Raw genomic sequence first — 18,332 nt, forward strand, 5'->3', positions numbered from 1 at the left:
AGGATATTATTTAATCTTCTTAGTATCAAATAGACAAATGATTTGTTAAAACATGCTGCATATAGAACAACACGCGATATACAGACAGCTTAAATATGTAGTCTATCTGTAACATAGGACTGTACGTCCCCATACATCGTAATTATGTTTCTGAGATATAAATTACTTTAACGTAGAAGACTCGTGAATACTTTATAAAACAAATGTATATGAAATAAAATGTTGAAAAATTATCTGACTTTGCCCTGATATAGGTAGGTACCAGTAGAGTGATAGACGACTCGCAGAGGAGATTTTGTATCGACCACTGTGGTCTCCATAAAAGCGTGCCTATCCATCCGCCGTAGCACCAGACTTCCCGCCTTTACTCTACACTCGCCAGGTATGGCACTCTGTCGCGATTCCTCTGGCTATTTCAACGCGTCTGTCTTCAATGTGTGGACATGTGCCTGGTGCTATAAATTTCTGTTTCAGCAAAGAATTTCAAAGGAAATTAATTTAGATCCTGATTGGAATGGAGGCTCGCCTCTGTTAGTTTTTCGGAACGGTACTTTTAGTGCCGTTCCAGACATAGACGATCTCGGACAGATTGAACGAGTTTGCGGTACTCTCGATTCTGCGGATTGTGCCAGATGGACGTCCTGTTGCCAGGCAGCTAAATCCTGTTGTCAAAGACAGACACATGCGCGTCCGAAAGGACGCAACACATGTCCAAGCACATGGGACGGGTTCGGCTGCTTTGAAGAAACGGACGCAGGACAAACGGCCGTCATTAACTGCCCAGAGTTTATTGAGTACGGATTTGTATCAGGTATGTCTTTCAAAATTAGTTTGCATGGTAACAGAGAGAGAGAGAGAGAGAGAGAGAGAGAGAGAGAGAGAGAGAGAGAGAGAGAGAGAGAGAGAGGTGTAAATAAGTTACTATATAAACGGAAATCAATTCGCGAATATCATAAAACATTTTTTTCTCAATCGACGTCATGAAATGTTCACATGACATATAAAGGACTAACGATGATAACTTATATATCAAGAGTCTTAAATTAGTTTTTGTATGTGCGATTTTATGAAACGAGTATTAGAAAATTTGATTTTTGTGAGGCTTGGCCTTTTTTGACAGATTTTAGACCGACGCAGCCATTTTGTTGTACCGTTTTCAATCCTCGACGTAACGTCATTGTCTATAGTGTGACAGCAGAATCAATTTCTGACTGGCGCAGCTGATGTAAAGCTCTCCAGAGTATGGGACATTAGTGACACTTGATAGACTAATTGCGTTATACATAATGATACTAACCCCTACTTGGAATCGGTTAATATTGCATTTTTTCAGGTTTACAAAAAACCATACTCACCGCGGCAAAATTGTTAACGGCTAAATTAAAGTATTTACATTTATCATTTTTAACGTTATCATAACAAACTAATATCACCTATGTTCATCGAAACAAGATCCTTTGGTAACTTTAACTTATACAGACGATAAAAATAAAAATGCTTATGTAATTTTCAAACCATCATTGTCACATGTTTGTACGAACTTATCTGAGAACGAAAATACCTAGAAACAAAGCAATTTTCAATGCTTTCACAAATTCATTTTAAGATATAATATAACACTGCTGTAAAAAAAGAGGGAAAAAAAAAAACTTTTCAGAGAATATTATCATACTCCGAAATATGGACTCCGAGGTAACAAGACTTTGACGAGAAAAAGAAACATTTTTCTTTCTGATCTAACTCTGGTTTGAAACAGTGAGTTCTGTTGATTTGTATTTGTTTCATAGCACAGAAATCGGCACCGTTGTTCATTCTTGTTCATTACACTTTCCATCCGAGTTTTGTATTAAGCGGACTGAAGTACGAAATATACTCCAAATGCCGATAACATTCCATAATTGTTAAAGAGGAAATTGTCTGAATTAGAGAATAACTAATGCGATTAAATAGAATATTGTTTAAATAAATTTTACGAATCACGTTTATTTTAATAACGTATTAAAGGAACAGTCCAGTGATATTGTTTTATTGATTTTATGAATAGTCCATGAAATGTACACGCCATATTTCTACTGAAGCCTTTTCCACAAATCTTCCCGAGATTTTAATCAAACCTGAAAATAATTATCAAAACGATTTGCTGATTTCATGGAAATTGATATTATTTTAACGGCTCCAAATCTAATCTCGTCTTCCATTTCAATTGAAAATAGTATGATTTATTTTACAGAAAGCATGACATAATATTCCAAGCTTTTCATGTTTATCGATATACTGGGAATAAACTTGACAGAGAGACAAGCCACGAAAATAACGAGATGGGATTTTATCAGCAACAAGGATTGTAACGACGTTCTGTATACAAAGAGCGATAATTCAGTAGGCGAAAATACTTCAATAATTTAATATATTTACTGACGACATGTGACACAGACGACGTGTGTACATGCAATAAATGATTCAAGCGATCCGGTGCCGACGACAGATGAAAAATACGACATGGGTTATGACGATATATGATACAGATGACGTCAGTAATGGCAAATAATACTTATGACGTTGGCTATGACGACAGATGATACAGACGACGTGGGTTATGACGATATATGATACAGATGACGTCAGTAATGGCAAATAATACTTATGACGTTGGTTATGACGACAGATGACATATATAACGCGGGTAATGACGACAGATGATACAGGTGACGTTTGAACTGATGACGGATGATAGAGACGTCGTTTGTCATGACAGCAGAGGGTATTACCAACATCGACGACTGTACGCAGAAGTGACACATGTGACGTGTATACTGACGACAGAGGATGCATGCGACTTTGGTGCAGAAGACAAATTATATAGTTGACGAGTGTTTATATCTGTGAAATAGAATGATGTGTTAGACAGAATTTTATGAATTATGACCGTAAAAAATCACGGAAAACATCTTTTAGGGTCAGTATATAGGGCACCTAACAATTTCTACATAATCAATGACACCTAGTTGCGTTAAGTAACGTTAAAATCCTGGTTATTTCAAACATGAAAATACATGTGTTCAATATTCTTTCAGAAGAACTCTTTTCAGAAGATATGAATTTGATTAACCTCTATTTTCGATTGTCAAACACCAAGGCAAACAAATGTAAAAAAAAATAGACGCCTTCGTATTAATCATTCGCAATAACGTCTTCAATATCTGTACAACTTTGACCGTGTCATTCTCCGCACGGAGAACAAAATATTTCATTCTTGCGACAGGAACATCTCATCCTGTCACAATGCTTTTTGGATGAATTTTGGAAGTTTTTGTGGTGCAAAGGCAGCGATTGTGTAGACTGGAAATAGTTGATTGACCTTGTCTTTCGATCCATAGTTAAGTACATTTAATGTGCCCCCTAACCCCTCTTTGCACTGTTAGAACACAAGAAGGCTGTGCTGATATAGTACGTCGGCTGTGGGCGACAATGAGTGTATATGAACACAACACATACCTGTGTATGTTTTAGAGACAAACTTTCTACGTCGAAGGATGTTCATTCCCTCATGTGGTGCCTCACCAGAAAACAATCCTGCTATTTCTTCGCCCGGCTGCTTATTGTCCTCTTTGTTGGATTCAGCGTCCAGGAATACCTGTACGTTTGTTTAATAAAGAAAATGCTCAATATTTCTAGAAATATAGCTGATTTTCCTATTCCATTCATCATCGATGTACTGTCACATCCAGAGAATGCATGTATGTACGGAGGGTTGGCAAACACCAGCACACTAAGTATCTCCTGTGTTTTTAATGTCCCATTTCGGTTTCAATCCCGCTTAGTAGACAATTTTAGAGACTTAAATGTCAAATTACATGCTCCACCAGAGTACTGATGTTAGAGTAGAACAAGCAGACCTTTGTCTTCTCCAAGGACCAAGATATGTATATCCCTATGACATTTGACCGCTGTCATGGCAATTGTTACATCGGCATCCCCAGTTACTTGTATACAACAAACTGAGTTTGACGGCAATGATGGCAGAGTTCGTTAATGAATCACTGTTTATTTGTGGTATTACCAGAAAGTGTCCCTTTTTACCTTTAAAGTGACATCACGGTAAAAAATTTTTTTTTTAAGTTTTTGGTTTTATTATTGCATATATTTACCAAGTGTGTCATCTTATAAACATTGACAATTGATTTTCACTGAAATATTCACATAAACAGGTTAATAAATGGAAAAACGAAATCCTAATCTTCTGATCAACAGTCTGGATATGTAATATTTTGCGTCATATATGCTAACGCATGCGCAAAAACACTGTCGCCTGATAACAAAAATGTCGCAAAAACGTTGGTCGTTAATGTCATTTACTTCGCAATTCTGAATTGAGCTATTATATAGCATTAGCCACACTCATAATACATCTGGTGTTGAAATTACAAAAAAACAATTGGAGTTTAATTTGTGTTTTAGTGTCGTTTCTGCCCACTATTGAGTGTTCGAGTATAAAAAATGAACTGCCTCGTGTTTTAAACAATCACGTGAAAAAAAGAACCGTACAATAAATAGCAAAAAAAAATTCTTTAACTGCGATGTTCCTTTAAAAGGGACGTCTTAGTGAATCCGTTCGTGTGTCTTTAGGGAATGGTTGTTGCAGACAGGATAACCGTCATATAAAAGACCCCCGCCATATATAATCCACGAAACTGAATTTTGTAGCAGCTCTTGGTAACTCGTTGTTGTCAAAGAATGTATGAAGCTAATAAGACGAATAGTTCATACTAAAAACAATGAAAAACAAACATGTCAACATAATCATAATCCAAACTCAAATTCAGTTTGAGTTTTCTATTGATAAGACCAGGTGTTCCGGAAGATAAGCGTCTTCTGACTCTTCGACGACATCCGCCTTGTGAAAATCATAAATACGTTTCACAATATATACTAGTATTTTCATAGGTACATGTTCTACAGATACTGTGTGTGAATGTTAATTAACTGCATGCACGTACCAGTTAACTCTTGCCTAGCATTATTGCACTCCGCACACTATGGCATCGCCAGTACAACTATGCAGGTTGTTAATGCCTCTACCACGAGTCAGTCCTCCAGATGTTTCGAGACTTCTCATTTGTACCTAAAGTAAATATATATCTATAATTTGTGGAATTTGAATTGTAGAAGATGAAAATCAATATCTTTTTATATTGCTTTCATATTGAAAAGTGTAACTAATAAATAATATAGTTAAGTACCTGCTTGATAATAAGATCCGTTGCGAAGCTACCCCAAAATCGATCACTCCTTCTTAGACCGTGCTGCCCATTCTGGAAAAGTTGGAACGCATCTGAATAGCTTATCTCCAATGCTGTATATTTTAGACAGGCTTACAGGGAAAATTTTGTGTATATGTTGTGACCAGTTGCTTTGAAGTATGGTAGCATTCCTCCGATGTCCTCAAATGCGAATTCCAATTGTCTGTCCGTTCTGCGTTTACGAATTCTTTCAGCAGTGTAGCTTGTTTCAGAAGATTGCGCTACGGTAGAAAGGGGTTTAGGAAAGTTTTTAAACAGTGTCTAGTGTTTTCTGCACATGTTTGAAATGGATTTCTATTCACACTAGCAATAACAATCTGGCCGACAACTACTCTATCAAATGTGTCGGTAATTCTGTAAACAAGTCTTCGTCATTAGGAAAGCTTCTAATCCATTCATCTAAATCACCAGAAATGTTATTTCCAAACGCTTCTTTCATCAACAGAGCATATACGGCAGCGTCAATGAGAAGTGATATTCGAGCAGCTTGTGCAATGGCCTTTCCAGAGATAATGTAAGGAACTGTTTGGTACATAAATACATTCTAAAAGTTCTTGAAACCGAGACCATTGCATTATTTTGCAAATACTTCCAATAGAAAAACACATTTCTGTGTGAAAACTGCCGTATCACAGCACGATTTAACATTGCTTTGCACCTTTCAAATGTCTGAACCTCCGTGTAGGAAGAAGAAAAAACGAGTTTGAGAGTATCTGAGCTGCAGTAGATTTCTCCTTCCTCTTGCGGTTTCGTTTTATTTTGATAAAAAAAAATCATGGATTTTGTAGTTATGTACATTTCATTTATCACAACATCAGTTCCAAAGTGTTCTTTAAGTAGGTCTTTGATGTGTTGTTGACCGTATGCATTTTCTGCTTCACAACGATTTTTTTTTTTAATTTTTATTTCAACAAGATCAGATATACTTATTTTGAATCTGTATTTCGGGGCATAAAGGAAACTTTCACTGAGAGTAGAAAGTCGACCTTACTTTACCGAATGTGATTCTCCTGGTATTGACTTGATTGTGGCATATATCACCAAACGCGAGAAGGAGTGAATAGATTTTTCCATAAACTTCGTTTCCCCATTCATCGTTTAGTTGCTTGCATAATTCTCTAAATGTTTGGTCTCAATTATTAGCTTTTATCGCTGACACGTTCGATCCGTGTTTGCGTTCTGGTTTCTTCGCACTTAAATGACAACAGCTTTTGTAATCGAAAGTTCCCTGGGCTGTTAATGTTGTTGTCCAAAGTACACTGTTTGCAGAATAATGTTTATAGTCCTAGATGTATTTAAAACACTTCTTTTACATCTCTATCATTAGTAAATAATTCCGGATATGTGCACTTTATGTCCAGGTTCAACGAAAACATTGGATTGCTATTTCGCTGTTAGCGTTAACTGCGTTGTCACTACTAACATCTTTATTGAAGATTAGACAAAGCGACCAATATATAATCATTGCGCATTCACTGACATTAGCAATATATTTTCATTTAAGGGCATGAAAGCTTTCTCAATTCGCGTGTTTAAGTGAAAAATGAATTTTGACAGCTTTACAATATTAAGGATTTTGATGCTTTAGGGCTTCCATATTTTTTTTTTTCGTCCAAACTACGATGAATTTGATATTAATGACATATTCAATTAAAATCATGTAAAAAATGATATGAAATTACGTAATTAGTTCATTCCTTCGTAATTGTTTTATAGAATAGAGATCGTTCACCTCCAGATGCTGCAATGTGTCATTTTAACTAAATTGTTGACAGTTCTATTCTAAGAATCTCGCCGCGATGCTCTTATCAGCTTTCCCACGAATTGGTTTCAATTAATATGTTCTTTTCACATAATTACAAATCAATGGATTTCTCCGGAACTTCTTAACAAACAGGATTACCTGGAGTGGATGTAAGAATATGTTTACAATCACCATTTCTCATTTGTTTTTATTTGATTTGTTTGGTATGTATACACAAAAAAATTCACCAATCGTTCATCGCTGCAGTCGTCTGCAATCTTTGGTACGGCAATCCATACGCATTGCGCTTAAAGGCACAGAAAACCCGATAAAGAGTATAAATCGAATTTTCCACCTGCTGATTTAGACGATTTTCACCATAAGTAGATAAAGATCCCATCTAACGACAAATACCATTATTTTCTTTGTTGTAATTTGAGATTATTGAATAGATTGACTAGTCTATATGTAATATATTAATGAAACAGCACGTCAAATTTAATGTTCCTAAAATGTTGAGATGTTGAACTGATAGAAAAAAACATCCTTTAAGATCCTGTTCTACGTCCTGACGTATTGTTGGGAAAGAAACCGTCTGACTTACATTTCAGTGATTGTATTTCTATTAACAATGAAAATTTTCTTCGATTTCCTTCCAAAGTAAGACACTTTGTCGGGTGGAAAACTTGCTTCGCAATTGTTGTAAAAATATGTAAAGTTGGTATTTAGATATGAACAATATTTTAGATGACAATCTTTGGCGGTAGACGTTATGTAATTAAAATGTGACCTTGATTCTGATCTGGTTTGTATAACCCGTGTTTTCCCAAGGAAACTAAAACCAAGATCATAACAGTGACGTTCTAAGCATTCGTATTGCTTTTAAGTTGTTATAAAAGAGGAATTCTGTTTGTCACTATTTCGGAGGACGGATATTTATGCCAAGCTTTCAGTGAAACCGTTCAAGTTCGGACATGGACGATTTTCAATCGGTATGTTAGAAAAGAAAAAAGAAAGTGAAATGTTGACGTCGACTTTCAATTCTTGAAGGAAATATCTTCCCGCGACATCTATGAGAACCTCTAAAATGCAGTAACAAGACTTAACATCAACGTACTTTGAACTATGAAATACCACTGTCTTTAGCGGCAACGATGGTATGGAATTTTTATGACATTCGCGTCGAAGCGAATTTGTACGAAAACGCAAAGTAAGAACTGATGATGTCATTTTCCCCATTTATACATCATTCTGATATGCACTTGAAAAACAATAACGTTAGTCTGGACACATTCGATGTCAAAAAATTGTGGATAACATTTGATACAAACAGGAATGGATACCTCTAGATGCGATAACACAATTTATGCGTGCAGGATTCGTTTACGGAAGAAATCCTTCTTCTCAATTGTTCTTTTAATGTTAATTTACAAATTAAAACTAATTTGAGGTTCTACTGTACAATGTTAAATGCAAGATTTGGAAAAAAAGTATTTATCAATAAGTAATAGTTAAAACTAGATCTAACCTTAACAATGTTTTCTGTCGATGGTGGTTATGGACAAGGCCCAAAAACCTCCTGAAGGGGCATCTTGTCCATATGATCCCCCAAAACTCCCATCGGAAATGTTCTTAAGGAGTAAATCAAATCTTGTAGCACGGTAAATTAATTATCTTATATTGCGCTGAGAACAACATATCAACCACTATGTCATGTTTTTGTCTCTTCTTCATTTCCTACTCTGTACAGTAATCGTCTGAAATACCTTACTTCCAGAAAGAAAAATCCTTCTTTCGGTGAAGGCCACGAGCTTTGGCGTCTCCTTTCCGATCCATCATGTTTTAAATTGCTGAAAATTGTCTTTATTGATATTCTGGATCAATGCATCCCCAATTTGGTTTCTAACATTTGATTCTACCAAGTTAGGTTTTCCACAGTCGTCCCTTAGATTCCAAAGTTACATCTAGGCCTTAGACATCACTGATGAGTCATAGAAGAGCAAACTAGTTGTATGATGCAGTTAATTAATTGTGTGTTTTAGTCTGTATCCGATTCTAAATGTTTAATGAATTCTGTGTATTACTTGTGTGTATTGTATTTTCATACAGTAGAAACAGCAGTCGGCGCGGTGCATTCTTATAAAAAGTACGTGAAAATATCATTAAATAGAAAAGGAAATTTGAAGTATATTATATCTGATGATGATATGATTAAGATGAAAAATAGGAATTTTATTTTTTAATATTTCTTCTACGTGATCCTTCAATCACCTTTGTCCGATGACTAATAGATAAAAAAAGGGCGATGTTTGTGTTTTCATATACATTCTGAATATAAATGGTTTGTAGTCGTTGTATATATTGACTCCAGGGCTATCTCGTAAAATAGAAATTTCCTCTTTATTTGTCCCACTACTTTCTTGATTAGGCCATTACTGTTGATGTTTTCGTAACATGATGGCACTACACTGATTCTATTTTACGAAACGTATCGAAGTCTCTATCGGGAATTCCTATTTGTGAATGTGTTATGGTCATAATCTGGCGTTTTATCTAACGGAATACAATTTTGTCTCGATTTTAGAAATAAAAGCCAGCGCAATATCCATATTTTTTTAAATACACTTCCCGGGCAGCAAGCGTTGATAAAGCTTTTGGAGTGGCATATAAATTATACAGTGCGCGAGATTTACTGACAAGCACTTCAGTGTAGGCCTTTAACACAGAGATTCAAACACCAATGAAACACATTAATTATCACAACTATTTATTTACAACAATAACCTTTCATAGTGGTCAACAACATAATTCTATATATGAACGATAATTAAACACAAATATTTTGTGTAACGAAAGCTTATCCAAGTTTGTTGTTGAAACCTAACCCTCCTTACAACACCGGAATTCCACTGGGAATAATGATCAGCTCGGATATCAAAGTCTCTTACTAACACCTACTGGCGCTACAGAAAAGGTTCAAATAGACGGATCACACATCTAAAGCCATTGTCTTTATTCTGACGTTAAAAGCCCCTCCATCAACATGGCAAGTTTCACTACCGCTATTCCCTTAGAGATTGCATGCTAAAACGAATACATTATGCAGGTATGCTCCTAATTTGAAGAAAATATGAAGTTAATGTCATACATGGCAATTAAGCGAGGTTCTCCTCAGCTTTCACCAATAATGCTTCTTATGTAGACACTTTCATATCTTCCCAAACGATAACGCTGCGAACACATTGTTCGGAATAAAGATCAATAAAAATTGAAAGTTTAACGTTAATTGGTTACATTTAAAGACAGTGTGTATGATTATGTTGACATGTTTAAATTGTATTGTTTTATTGGCAAGGTTAAAGTTGACAACAGACAAACAAACAGACCGACAAGCAAACATTGCCAAAACAATATGCCCCTGATCTGGAGGCATACTTTGAACAACTATTTAAACATTGGTCAATCCGAGCAAGTAATGTCCCGTTCGCAAACGAGAACAAAGCATACAACACCGGAACCAAATTTACGACCATCAAACATGTCCAGCCTCTTATTGCACTTATTCTGAAACCCCGAGTAACAAGTTGGTCCGTTAATTGACGTCGTCTTGAATGAAAATCGTGACAATGGGAACAGGCCCTTGAATATCGAAACAACTGCGACATGTGAACAACATACGGTGGAGATGCAGGGAGGCTGCTATCCAGAAATTGAAAATTCAACTGATGATTATGAAATTTTAATCCGTGTCAATAAATGATAAGTGTATGTTCGTATGTGTATAAATGTTGATTATTCAGTACAACGACGCATCGTCATCAAAGTGATGTTTTGATAAAACTGACATTTTCTGATATCTCACAGGGAAGCCATCAGATAGCGATGTAATTAATCAGTGTAATGACTCTGTATCAAGTGATATATGCAGCCCTGTAATACTGACATGTAAATCTATTCAATATATACATGTCAAAAGCCCTCTCAGGCTACAAATTTATTATGCTATCTGGTATCCAGGATCTAAATGTTATTATCGGATGATATGTGTAATTGATGCCCTTCTGTTCCTCCATTAAGTATGCATTACATCTAATACATGTAGCTTGGAATAGAATGTAAAGAATTGTAAAGCAATATCTGTTGAATACATCAATGAACTCGAGTTCGTAAAAACGGTGAAATCACTTAGTTTTGTGAGGAATTAATTTAATTGATTTTGTGGAAGATCTTGATCTACGAATTTATGTTTCCACAAGCTGTTGAAATAAGTATAAGTAGATATATTGAGGTCTCAACGAGAAAATAGATAAAGTATCGCGAAAATATGATTTTACAATAATCTTATAATGTTCAACTGTTTGTTTCACTCTACCAGGTGTCGTTGATAAAACAGAACACCATTTCTTACATCCTGGGTACGGTTGTGCAAATCTTACTTTTGTTTATATTTTGCCCTCGTTTCATCGATTTTGAGTTTTAATTAGGATTCTGTAACATCGTGGTTGTTTTTGTTCTTTTTTTTAATTTTTTTTGTTCGGTATGGTTTATTCATCAAGATAGAAGTTGGAAAATTAAACTCACCTTCTAAACATCCTCAATACAACTTGTGCTGCTCTCTCAAAACTAGATCTTGATATTTCTTTCGATCAATTAAGCGTTTTTCTCATTCTTCAATTTTTTAAAAATGTTTTAACTTTAAAATAAATGAGTCCAATAAGCACGATACACACCAGTACAAATCTAATTCTAAATTTTATACTGAAATGTGATATTCATTGATATGTCGTTTGTACTATTCTTTTAAAACCGTCTACATGACACGTCTATGGGATAATTTAATGGTAATAATGAACAACACAGGTCATTACATGATATGTTCGTATTGTCACATCTGAACACTGGTACATAGAAGTCATCACGGCTGGTTCCATAACTGTCAGAGCAATGTCAGAATTGTTACAAACAAGACACGATCACAAGACAGATCTGTACATTATATCGATCCGACCCATTTGATCCCGGTGTGGAGGATCGCAATAACAAAGGGTAACATTTTGTTGATGGATGGCAACTCGTTAAAGTATAGCGGACATCGATTGTCTTTCCGATATGTCAACCTTAACTTATTTATGACGTCAATGGTTGTTACAAGAGCAATCAACCGCTTTGAAGTTATATAAAAAATACCAAGACAAGAAATTGCAATAACATCATGTGAACGGAATAATATTCAAACGCAAATTCATTAAAACTAGGGCAAAATATCTACAAAAGAGAAATTACACGGAGACTAATGAAAAAGGACAAGGAGAATAAGAACAGGTATTCCAGAGGAGCCAGCTTCTTTTGCTTGTAAAAGTAAATTTTGGTTATTCCATGTAATGGAGAACAAGGTATGCAATAACAAACAGGTAAACTAATGAGCATCAAGCTTCATACTGCACAAAGAAATAGAATATTTCTCAATTGGATCCCTATGACGCCCGTAAAACTTCCCCATAATTTTCATCAACCTGCAACTTTTGAAACACTGTGTTATGCCTTATCTGTCAGTGGACTTAATCTTGCACGAAAATCGTGATATTGGGCAGAAATAGGGAAAGAGATATAAACTTAAAAAAAGAAGAAAAAGAAAAAAACAAACAAAAACAACAACAACAAAAATAACACAGTTTTTGTCCAAGGGTAAGACAAAAGTCTGACGATCTAACCACACACTCAACGGATGGTTGTTATCCAGGAACTCGATCATTTTCGTCCATCGTATATTTCTTCTGTGATAACTGCATACATTTTACGAACTTCCATATATGTGAACCGCTGTTTACCATAAGAACAGTTTGAATGTAAAACAAATTACATTCAGGGCTTGTCAAAAATGGTGAGTATATCATTTATATATATATATATGTCTTGGATAAATGATAACATTGTTACTAGTTGTTGCTTAGATGTCATAAAATAGTCGTTCTTATCCGACCAATGACAGAAAAAGCCAATGCTTATGGTGAACAAATAGTCTAATACAGTTAGATAGGAAATGCGCTTAGTACATTGGTGAATTAAGTATTTTTTCGGAAAAATTAAGTAAAATGGTAAAATGAGTGAAAATACAAAAACAAGAAAAAATACTGACATGTCAAAGCAATTTGAATTCGAACCCAAATCAATGAAACGACCTTTATATAAATAAAATCTGGAAAATAAATGATGATTTTGGGAAGCCCTGGAATATCAGATCTTCTGCGCCATCTGATCTGAATTAATTGAAGGATGTACAAACGACACACAAGTTAATAGCATTTTAAATACAAATTTAGAATTAGATGCAGTGCAGTCAAACATTGAATCAACCTGCATCATACAGCTGTGTCGCCCTTCTAGGAATCTTTATTGATGCAAAGGGCCTAAATTGGGAAGCCCTGGAGGCGATTGAGGGAAACCAAAAGTGATTAAAATTAAATAAAATAAAAAAAAAGAATGAAATAATATCAAAATCTGGATTGGGAGATGAACCAGGCCCGTAATTTAATAATTTTCGTAATTTTCATAGGAATTATGATCTCCGAAGAATGTCACACGCACGTGTATATTCTGAACCGTGCCAAGTTCGAATGAATTAAAACGTGACATATAGGTAACGGCATACCCTGAGGGACTAAAGGTCCACCAGCAGTGTCTACCACCTGCAATCTCGAAGATTGTACAAACGACACACATTTGAATAGCACACTGAGAAATTATTTTGTACTCCTGGAAGCTGTTGTACCTTCAACATGTCCTTAGATTTTAAATTGATGTAACAAAAATGTAATTCTATCAAATGTAAATGCACTCAGAGGCTGGAACATCATCTTTCTAGACACATTTTTTAGCCAATCGTCATTACTCATCGCTATGGAGATTAGATCTGCCTGTTTCATTCTTTTGATGTGACAGTACATGGAAAAAATTGGCATTGTTTATAGTTGGATGATTGAATGATATAAAATAAGAACAAGCAGAGATAAACATTCAACAGCACAATTTTCTGATAGACCAAACTGATAATTGGTCATTTATTTTTTCTATAAGCATGGAAGATATACAGATATCTTTGTCAAGGACGGCTTGTGCAACAATGTCTCAGATGTATGAGATCGTAATCGTCAGAATGTCATCAAAACGTGCCATCAGACCATTAATGTTGGAAATAAAGGTTCATGGTTGTTTCAACTGTGGTCATGGTACATGTTTAAAGGCTATTTTAATTGCTTAAAAAGAGAGAACTGCAGTAATCCATGCGGTGTGTTTATTCCAAAAGCAGATAATAATAACGTACCATAGAGATGAGAAAACCCGAATACATTATATTGATAAACCATCATAGTAGATTCAGCTTGATATTTCGGTAATATGATATATTTGAAATGATATCAAATATTACGTAAAAATGCAGACACCTATTCCGATTGAACGTCCAAACAATAGCCCTGGTGAAGAAACAGTGATTTGATAAAACAAGCAATATTTACAGGATGTTGCTTTCCCCCCATAATGAGTTATAAAAATTGTATTCTTAAGCGTCATTAATATTAAATGCCTCATCAGAAAGAGAAATGTGACTGCGTACTTCCAATAAAAACAAGCCGTCCGCCTAGGTTCGTGACCAATAGCGTATATTAAACTAGAAACGAGTCAACACGTGGCGATATATTTAGAAACTGCACATTTAAGAATCTAAGGCAGAAAAACAAAGATCTTTCAGGAAGGGACCTTTGATTAAACTTTATGGACTGACACTTAAGGCAGGAACCTAGTTTTTAAATAGTCAATTTTCAAGTCTAGTTTATTTGCTTAAAGCGAGAGTATTGAAGTTTTAAATGATTTGTATAGAATAGATCGCATGCAGTGCTGCTTTTACTCTTCATGTCGTTCTCTTTTTTTTCGTTGATCCATGTCGTTGATCCAAATGATAAAGTGTAGGTTTCTGTTGAAGAATAGGTCTTGTAACCATCCAACGCAATTTTGTTATTTTAAAGATCCCATTTCTCACCATTTCTGTCGGAGTTTCGAAATCGCTATTGGAACTTTAGGTTTTGTTATTTGCTGTATGTCGTTGTGTTTCTCCTTCTTCGTTGTGTCCAAACAGCACTGTAGTTCTGTGTACTTCATTAAATAGGCACATCGTCTTGTGTCAGCGTGGGTGAGGATATTTGTCGGACGGGATAGCAATACAACCTGCTAATTAAATAATGCATTTTATCTATTAAGCGGTTGATTGAACACTTATGTAGTAAAAGTCTTATCAGGTTGCATTAATAACACACGTGACATGGTAACTACAGGAAAGGGTGACAGAGATCGATTCGATATGTCCCATCAACACTGATCGTTTCCTTACAAAACAGCCGTAATGTCGCCATATTTGGTGCCTTTGAAACCTGGATTGCCAAAACCTAGGCTTATCAGGTCAATTAGTTAAAACGACTTTACACGTTTCCCTGAGACTAGTGAGTTTTTTGAGAGTTTTCCTAATGTCAATATTTGGGTGGAAACAACCAGTTCTACTAACAGAAAAACACAGTTCTATATATCGATCCAGCTCTCAACTATTTTGTAAACATTTCATAGGTTCGTTGTTTATCGACAGCAGACAAGCATCTTTTGTCTAAGTTAAGCATGAAATGGTTCACATTGATATGAACGTGCAAAACAAAATCCATAGAATTTACGAGCATTGGCTAAACGATATTGGATTTACTAAAATTTACAAAAAACATCTATTTCAAATATGTTAGAATCCAATAATCAGCGAAAATGGAAATGGTTCAGGTGCTTCATGTAGATAGTGAATTTTTATACTTGTTTTAATACTCTAAATATTGCTATCTGATACATCATTCGTTAAATTTAGATTAAAATCAAAATGTCACCATAATTTTAATCCAAGCATAATATCTATGAAACGGCTCCAAAATAAGAAAATCAAGAACGATTTAAACACGGATGTCTTGAACAGGTTGCCATTGATTATTGAAAATTGCAAGATATAAATCAAACAAAATGAGGAGTATTTGTTGAAATACGGCTAATTGATATGATTTGAGTATTAATGTCGCCAATAACATATTTTTCAGTGGCAACTATTTAAGCTTTTTACCAACATATGGTAATTTCTAACTAGTCTTTGAACAACCGGCGCCGAGCGTTTTGAAGGGATATGCATCATTTGTTTTCACAGCAAGAACAGTCTGATTTACCACTTTGGTCCTGGATTAGAGTATTAGTTGTTACGTCAAAAACTTGATATGTCTGGAATTAATTTTTGCTCAGTGTTCTATGAACTTTGAAATGAAACGATCGATAAATTGATATTCCAGTCAATTTAATCAGTAGGTTCCACTAATGCAGAAATACAACACATCCAGATTTTGTCACAGTGCAGTCTCCTGAGTTTTCACATATTACAATCATGCAGTTAGAAAATTTAAACGTAGAAAGACAATATATGCAAAATATTTCGAAATGTGTTTCAATCAATTTATAAATTACTTGTAGTTCCTTGTAATCAATTATTTGTGCGAAATTTAAACTGCATTTAGTGTTTTGCTAACCAAATATTGCGTTAATGATAAAGTATTTACTTCCAATTTGGTTGTAAAAATGATATTTTCCGTGTTGTGCAGTATTTAGTGTCTAGAATTGTTTAAACAGAATTGAATAATTAAATTTCAAAAATAAAACGCGTGCTTCTGCAAAAATATGTTTTAGTTATTGTATATAATCAACGTTTGTCTTATGATGGTATTTAATGTGTACTGAAACTGAAAATTATGAAAACATCATTTACATAAAATTGTTCTTTTGTTCATGGCAAACAGAAAGCTCAATAGAGTCCCGGTAAGATAAATTGTCTACGGTGTTTATGAAATATTCATGAGTGGACTCCAGGGCTACACCTTTTGCACTTTATATTCAACTGCGTATACATTCGTGTTAAAGACGTACTTAACTTTTAGATCGACCGAGAAAATACTCTGGTACAAACGTCGCATTCAGTTTAAGAAGCAACTTGTGCCAACATAAATCTCTGGATACTTATGAACATGTTATGTTTCCACATGGGAGCCATGTCGACAGTTTCGAAAAAGTAATACGATTCCATTTTTACTGCACGCATAAGGACTTTTCTAATGATTTGTTACAAATGATGTCCAATAAAACCCATCATCGCAATAGAAACGTTGTATAAAACACACTTTACAATGAAACCACAGACAAAAGTATCCAACACATGAAAGAAGCCCGCCTTCAGTAGAATTGCAGAAGATTCCAAAACAAAATTCCTTAAAGATTTAATGACCGTATGGAACCATTTTTACAATTAACAACTTGAATGATGTTTTCTTCAATACAAGCACCATCTTTTGAAATCATCGAAAATTATCAGACATGTGAAAAATTACGATATTTATTGAATAAAGAGGCTGTTGGTCTTCCACATCTTCTCAATTAACTGTCAGGATTCAAACTTTAAGCTCTCAGCATCATTAACGAAAGGCTGTATTATAGAGTTAAACTCATTATTTGTCTCTTCTTTCCCTTATTCTTGATTAATTCATTTAATTAAACGTTAATATAGAGTGCAATTTTCCCAAACCGATTTTTCTCCAAACCGATCACCTCTTGAAACCGAACGAAATAGTGATGTACGGAATGACGTTTCTTTATTAAAGTAACAAATACCTGTCCAAATACTGATCATTTTCAATTCCGAATACCGAACCGATTTTGTGCCCGAAACAATTTATAGTTATTTCCGATGACAAATTAAAAACCGTATCGATAGAGTCCATTGTTTAACCGAAGAGAGAAACGGTTAAAATTAAAGGGGAAATAAGTACGTGCTGGTGCAGAGTTAGAAAGCCGCAGGATCGCATCTGAACTGTAAATAATTGAATAATGTTATTTTACACATACAGAATGTAAATATGAATCGAGTGTTAATTTTAGAAGCTTTAGGCTGATCATCATAAACACATATTTATCAAATATGTCGGTTAGTAACACTTTCAGAAAAGTTGCCCATCCAACCGTGCCTATGTCAGGCCGTATGTAACGTCGCGTTGCTTCCGAGATCGTCGTGCTATGCGTTGAAGTCTAGATTTGTTTCAAGTAAAGCCACACAAGCATCATTGAACCGAATCATTTTTATTTCATCAACATATTTTATCTGTACTAAGTTAAATAAGTGCAGTGTAATAGTTGAAAGCGAACGGAATGTTAATACAACGTAAAGAACAAAA

The 18,332-nt window shown here is 34.9% G+C and overlaps 1 protein-coding gene across 1 annotated transcript in view; it reads left to right on the plus strand.

The window, feature by feature from the left end:
• The first annotated feature begins 384 nt into the window (after window positions 1–384).
• LOC132546312 (calcitonin gene-related peptide type 1 receptor-like) overlaps window positions 385–18,332 on the plus strand; it is a 53,936-nt gene continuing 35,988 nt past the window's right edge. Inside the window, exon 1 of the mRNA XM_060210037.1 lies at window positions 385–811. Within this exon, the coding sequence (XP_060066020.1) occupies window positions 385–811 (427 nt within the window). The remainder of the gene's footprint in view (window positions 812–18,332) is intronic.

The sequence above is a fragment of the Ylistrum balloti genome, unplaced genomic scaffold (assembly GCF_031769215.1).
Source record: "Ylistrum balloti isolate Yb309-2 unplaced genomic scaffold, AGI_CSIRO_Ybal_v1 Utg369882, whole genome shotgun sequence".
Classification (NCBI taxonomy): domain Eukaryota; kingdom Metazoa; phylum Mollusca; class Bivalvia; order Pectinida; family Pectinidae; genus Ylistrum; species Ylistrum balloti.